A 7,464-nucleotide genomic window follows, 5' to 3' on the forward strand; every position below is an offset into this window, starting at 1 on the left:
CAATTCCTGCAACTGCTTTTTCAACTCTTGTAATTCTGCTGGCGCCATCCTGTAGGGAGGAATAGAGATAGGTCTGGTATCAGGCAACAATTCTATTTCAAACTCTATCTCCCTATCAGGTGGTAGTCCTGGTAAGTCGTCTGGGAACACATCTGGAAAGTCTCAAGCAATCGACAAGCCTAAAGGGCTGAAATCAAACCTCTGGGTGTACCTCTCCTGTCTCCTCTGAAGACACACTCTGACCCATCCTGGTCTCTGAGACTAACTACCTTCGCTCTACAGTCCAAAGTCGCACCATATGCAGATAACCAATCCATCCCTAGAATGACATTAAAATTTGTCAAGTCTAGAACCACAAGGTCAGCTGGAAGGCATCTACCCTCTATGAACACTGGACTGAAACGACAGACTGACACTGCCACTGATGGGTCACACTTGGGTCCACTGACCCATAGAGGATACTCTAATTCAGAACTGATCAAACCCAATCTCTCTATGGCTCTCGAAGCAATAAAGGAATGAGAAGCACCGGGGTCCATCAACGCATACACATCTGAACACCCAATGATGAGATTACCTGACACCACTGTGTTCGACGTGTTAGCCTCCTCCTATGTCACAGTGAAAATCCGTGCTGGGGCTACCGGATTTCCACCTCGGGAACCTGCTGCTGAAGTAGAGGCTGACCCTCTCCCTCTACCTCTGCCACTACTCTGAGGCACAGCTGGAGCTGCTGGCTGTACTACACTGCCTGAACTCATCTGCTGGGATGGTGCAAAAGTCACCTGAGGACACTCCCGAGCAAAATGCCCTTCCTGTCCACATCTAAAGCAGGCTGAAGATCCCAACTGACAAGCTCCCCTGTGTGGTCTCCCACATCTCCTACATACTGGACTGCTTGCGCCAGAGCTTGAGCCACTACCTATTTCCAGACCAGACTTGACTTTACTCCAGATGTAACGACCCCAAACTGGACCGTCACTGGCGCTAGGATTCAGGTCGGATTAAGGCCGCCAGAACCCGTAGCAAGCAAAAAACTCATTTCCTTATGCTTTAAAACTTATGAACATATCAAAACAAGATAGAAAAACATAAATTGAACCCTCTAGAGACTTCCGGCATCCGAAACTCCATCGGAAAGTAGAATTCCGATGCCGGACTCTAGCCGGGTATTACACCAGAACTTACTCTTTGTTCCTTTTGCTCTATCCCATCTCTTGCTACCTGAAGTTGCTGCACTGGGGGCCTTAGAACCCGAAGCCTGTGCCTTTGACTGTGACTGTCTCTGAATATTGGCACTTGCTTCCATTTTCCTGGCTGCGTCCACTATAGAGTGGAAACTCTCCTTTTCTGCTGGAAGAATCAAGGAAGAATACCTGGGATGCAATCTCATAGTATATCTCCTTGCCTTCTTTTGATCAGTATCATAGGCTTGACCCACATACTGAAGCAAATCCAGAAACTTATCTGTAAACTCATCAACACTCATCTCATCTGTCTGTCTCAACTGCTCAAATTCTATGATTTTCATCTCTCGGGACCTGTCAGGAAAAGCCCACCCTGCAAATTCATTGGCGAACTCTCCCCATGACATACTGTCCCTCCTCGGCTCCACATAGTTCTTGAACCATTCTCGAGCTTTCTTACATTTCAGTGTGAACCCCGCCATCTCAATGGCTCTACTATCATCAGCTCCCAATTCACTGGTTATCATCCTAACTGATCTAAGGTATTCAAATGGATCATCTCCCGTGTTGTATTTAGGAGCATCCAATTTCAGGTACTCTGTCATTTGCACTTTACCTCCAGATGAGCTAGGTTGATGTCTGTCAACAACAGGGGCAACTAGTTCTGGTGGTGGTCGTACTGGATCATTTAGCTCTGGGTGTGCTGCACTTGGATGAGTAGGGGAAGGTGGATACATAGGATATGGTGGGTAATAATGAGGATAAGGCATATATGGCATGTAAGTAGGATATGGGGCAAAACTAGAGTACTCCGACATACCTCCCAGCGGATACCCTGGGTCCTGCGGAAAGGATGGATAGCCATAACTTGAGGCCTGAACGCCTCCTTGAGACTCTCCCATACCTTCTTCAGATCTGCCTACACTCATGCCTTCATCTATAGACTGGTCAATCTCCATAGCCTCCCTCACTTCCTCTGATCTTCCTCCTCTCACTGTACCTCTTCTGCTCTCGTCTACAAACCTTCTAGGGTCTATTGACGTACCTTCCCTGCTAGATCTTTGTGACCTTGCCCTTGGCAATGCAGGAGGACGAGCAGTTGTTCGCTCACTATCTGGTGGGACTCCAGTCAATCGAGCTGATCGACGAGTTCCTCGCATTTTAATTGAAAACACACAGCACATAAGATAGCATATCAGCATATATTTAACTCACATATCTCAATAATGCACATGCATATCATGGCATTGCATAGCATCAAACAGACAGGACTCAACATCCTATCCTAGTGGACATGATTCCCTATGGTGCTTGACTTCCTCTAACCTCTATGAGCCCGACACTCTCTCTATAGGTCCGATCATGTGCACCTAGGGCTCTGATACCAATCTGTAACGACCCCAAAATGGACCGTCACCGGCGCTAGGATTCAGGTCGGCTTAAGGCCGCCAGAACCCGTAGCAAGCCTGCTATACTCTCTATATACCTGTAAATCTCATACATGATCATACATTTTCTGTGAAAATCAAAACTCGTTTCTGAACCAAGGCTTAACCTGGACATGCACTATCTCTGTATTTTGTACTCTGTACTCTGTACTCTGTACTCTGTACTCTGTACTCTGTACCCCTGACTAGAGCTTGCTCTAAATGGGTTAACTCATACCTGTTAAGCCTGATTTTTCACATACTCTGGAAAACATATACATATACAGATCATGTACATAACAAAAGATTTACAACACAAAATAACTAAGTCAAGCACAACTTTAAACACAACTAGTACATCTCTTAATATTACATGTCCACCCTAAGCTATTACAAAGCTCTTCTCTCTTCCTGTACTCTGCTCTGGACTTCCCCTGTACACTGTACACTGAACCTGCAAGACTGGGGTTAAGGGAGTGGGATGAGCTCTATAGCCCAGTGAGTAGAACAGGAAAACATATCATTAAAACATGATCTTATGGAATGCATCATAACACAAACAATCCACATCAAGGGTAAACCTGTCACCAAATAGTCTCAGTATCTCATACCAGGGCGTAGTCAAAGGCACCTGGATTTCCTGTCTCATATATGTATATGTGTATATAACACCTGTACTTACCATTGCCAGGGCGTAGTCAAAGGCTCCTGGACTTTACTATACCTGCCAGGGCGTAGTCAAAGGCTCCTGGACTTCTATACCTGCCAGGGCGTAGTCAAAGGCTCCTGGACTTATCTCAGTGACTATTGAATCATTCAGCATTCACCCACATAAACAAATAACGATGCAATGCAACATATTCGTGGATTCTAATGCAATCAACCTACTACATAACCATGATGCATGAAATATCATTCCATTGCTCAATTAACAGAATTAAGTTTAGTTCCACTCACCTCTGGCTATCTGGACTGACTCTGCAGGCTCTGTAACCGCTGGAGCAGTACTCACTGCTGCTCTCTCTGGTTCCTCTGGTCTGTGTAGGCACAGATAAACGCAAATGAGGGACCAAACTAGCTGATGAACAACTCTATTAAACTCCCCAAGAATCCCTTTAAACTCACTCAAACATCCATACAAAGCATGCAAAGGAAGGCTGGACAGAACACTTTCGGCGGCAGGTTCGGTGGCCGAAAGTCCTCTCCAGAGCCGAAACTCATGCACCTTCGGCGGCCGAATCTCAACTTTCGGCAGCCGAACCCTTTCGGGGGCAAGTTTCGGGGGTTGAAAGGCACTCCAGAGACGAAAGTCTCTAACTTTCGATGGCACCTTCGGTGGCCGAAACTCCCCTCCAAAGCCGAAAGTCCACAAGCTCGAGGGCAAGCTTGGGCAGCCGAAACTACCTCCTCAACACATTCGGCGGCCGAACCATTCTTCGGCGGCCGAAGTTGGGTTCATCAAGAAGGCAGAACCTGCTCTGCCTCATGCCAAAACACACCAATCTTCCTCCAACTCAAGCACCTCAACTCCTCAACATGCATACACCCAAGTATATGCTCAAAGGGGTCAAAACCTACCTAAACACCCCAACAACATAAAACATAAAACACATATACAAGCTTTCTCACAAAATATCACAAAACCTCTCTTTTACCCTATTCATGCAACTCTCTCCCAAAACCTCATAAAACCTTCAGAAAACATAAAAACAAGTTCAGGATCTTCACTTACCTCTTGAAATCAAGAAGATGAACGACCCTAACGTGGAGTTTTGAAGCAACTCTCCTTCAAACTCTCCAAACTTCACAACTTTGTGGTTTTAGCTCAAAACCTTCAAAATAACATACAAATCAATCAAACCTTTGCATGATTTGATGAAAACATGAAGAAACCTTGAAAATGACAGGGTCTCACCTCAGAAAGTGAAAGAAACGGCAAAGTTTATCCTTTCAACCGACTGAGGGCCTTTTATAGGTGGCTGGCCAGACCACCTTCGGCGGCCACACGTGAAACCGAAAGCCATGCATGTTCGGCGGCCGAACCTCAACTTCGGCGGCCGAACCTGGCTTTTCTGCCTTGGTTCTTTTCTTTCAAACACTTAGTTCTATTTACCTTTAACACATTAAAACATACTATATTACTTTAGAAAACCATAAATCTCACCCGTCTAAAAATTCCGACATCCTGGATTCCATCGAACGACAGGAATTCCGATATCGGACTCTAACCGGGTATTACATATGTGTTGATCATGTATGGGATTAAACAGGTTTATAGGATGAATGTTTGGGTTGCTACGGGTCTCGGCGACATTAAGCCGATTTGGATCCTAGCGCCGATAGCGGTCCGGTTTCCGGGTCGTTACACTTCGCCATCCGGATGGAACTCTATAATATCTTAAAATAAAAATAGACAGATCTCCATACCAAAATCATGCCTTTAACAAGCAAGATTGGTGCTGGACTTATAGTAGGGGGCATCAGTGCAGCTGTTAAAAATTCTGCAGATGTTGCGATGGTCCGCATCTTCTAGTAGCTCAGCGTTAGAACTACAAAAATTTTTAATAATTAAAAATTTAGTTGTCATTAAATATGAATTAAATCAGAGTTCTGATTATATGAATTTTAAATAAAAATAAAATAAAGTAAAATAATACTACATGACTGACTGTATGTGTGAGATTTTATTTTTAATTAAAATTAAATTAAAAATTTAGTAAATATAATGAATTTAAAAATTAAAATTTTTTAATTTTAAATTAAAATTTTAAATTATAAATATAAAAAAATATAAAGTTGAATAAATCTTGAAATTCTTAGGGAATTATTAGGGAAAGCGATAAGGTTCTGATACTATTCCTTTGGATGCCACGTTTCTCTTTCAGACTTCAACACAACGTATATTGATATAAAATAATTATTATTTTGTCCCATTATGCATTTGCTGTGTAATTTCCTTCAATTTTTTTTTATTTTATTGAATTGGTCATACATTTGTCTCATAACTATGGGATGGTGAGAAGAGATATATTTTACATTCTAGAGGAGCTATAATTGGAGATACCATTATTTCTGATACAGAAGTTCCTATAAAAATGGGAAATGCCCTACCTTTGAGTGCGGTTTAAAAGTATTTATTGAAATTGATACTTTAATTATTTATTAAAAATTTAATGATTGAAACAATAAAAAATGTAGGGAAAATTACTTTTTAGACTCTGAGATTTAACGTAATTAACACTTATATCTCTCTATTTTGACGACCCAACACTTAAGTCCCTCACTTTCTCTTTCGTCCGAATTCGTAGTCCTTCCGTCAAAAACAGCCATTTGGTCAAAGAGTCAAAGGTGAGAGGTAAGATTTTTTTTACAAAAAATACTCTTAATGAAATTGTTAAACCCCCTTTCAACGTGAAATCCTTCCATCCTTCTTCTCCCTCGTATTTTCTCTATTTCTTTTCAGAAAGAAAAAGTTTTCTTTGCATCAACTCCAACAGCTTTTGGATCATAATGCACAATTTCAACTAATAGTCCTGCAGCTTGTGCACAAAATTTTGCCATTCCATCCATAGTTACAACACGGTTGCATACGCAATTGAATATTTTGTTACTTGGAGCTTCTGGGTTCTCAACAACTGCTGTAATCGTAGAGGACAAGTCTCTAACATGAGCAATATCAGTTAGTTGCATCCCAGATCCAGGGATGGGCACTGGCCTTTTCCAGACAATCCCTGTTTAGAACCAAACATCGTCAATTTTGTTCTTGGACTAGTCCGCTACAGGCTTGCTTGTGAAGGTTGGTTAGGATTGGTTGCTTATATTAATAATGGGTTTGAGTTAATAGGCATAATGTTGAAAAACCTCACAACATCAAGGTCCTTGCCATTATTATCTAACACCACATCAAAGGTTGCTCCTTCCACAGCTTTTCCAACTTCTGCTGGGTCTCCCCACACTATCTACTATCTCGCACACACAATTTCCTAAATCAAAAAGAAAATGATAAAAGAAATCAAGTTCTCGTGGAAATTTCATCAAGTTCCCATGGAAATTTCAAGAATTATTTAATGATTTCTAGAACTCACTGAGAATTTGCTGAATGGCGGCTTCTTCATTTTGTCAGAATTCTGATCACCAATCGTAATGATAGTAACCTCATGGCCAGAACTCAGAAGCTCCTTCGCAAAATAGAAGCCAATAACTGTATGACCACCGCTGTTTGTGTTAACTATAAGGACATTCTTCTTTGCGGCACTAGTCTTGACAGTGAAGGTTGAGGCAGAGAGGCGCCTTGAAAATGTGGGGTATGTAAAGGAAGTTGGAGAAATGGAGAGAAAAGAAGAGAGAGGGGAGGGTTGAGAGGAAGGAGAAGAAAGAGAGATACGCGGAGATGATAAAAGAAATAGAGAAAATATGAGGGAGAAAAAGGATGAATGGAAGAAACAGAGAAGATATGAGGGAGAAAAAGGATGGAGGGATTTCAAGGGTTTTAACAATTTCATTCAAGGGTTTTAACAATTTCATTAAGGGTATTTTAGATAAAAAATTTCACCTCACCTTTGACTCTTTGACCGAACGGCTATTTTTGACGGAAGGACTACGAATTCGGACGGAAGAGAAAGTGAGGGACTTAAGTGTTGAGTCGTCAAAATAGAGGGACAAAAGTGTTAATTACGTTAAACCTTAGGGACTAAAAATTAATTTTCCCAAAAATGTATTACATGATGTGTAACGACCCGGCAAACGGCAAACGACAATAGCTCCAAAAACCTGTTTGTGTACTCATCCACACTCATCTCATCTGTTTGCCTCAACTGCTCAAATTCAATCATCTTCAACTCCCTTGAACT

The 7,464-nt window shown here is 42.0% G+C and overlaps 1 protein-coding gene across 1 annotated transcript; it reads right to left on the minus strand.

Annotated features, from left to right (window-relative positions):
• Nucleotides 1–6,073: 6,073 nt before the first annotated feature.
• On the minus strand, nt 6,074–7,116 carry LOC110607839 (chloroplast stem-loop binding protein of 41 kDa a, chloroplastic-like). Its single transcript, XM_021747003.1, is given in 3 exon segments — nt 6,074–6,329; nt 6,476–6,597; nt 6,700–7,116. Coding segments are annotated over 3 exon segments (795 nt in total).
• Between the last annotated feature and the right edge of the window lie 348 nt (nt 7,117–7,464).

Source organism: Manihot esculenta, chromosome 16, assembly GCF_001659605.2.
Source record: "Manihot esculenta cultivar AM560-2 chromosome 16, M.esculenta_v8, whole genome shotgun sequence".
In the NCBI taxonomy this organism is placed as follows: domain Eukaryota; kingdom Viridiplantae; phylum Streptophyta; class Magnoliopsida; order Malpighiales; family Euphorbiaceae; genus Manihot; species Manihot esculenta.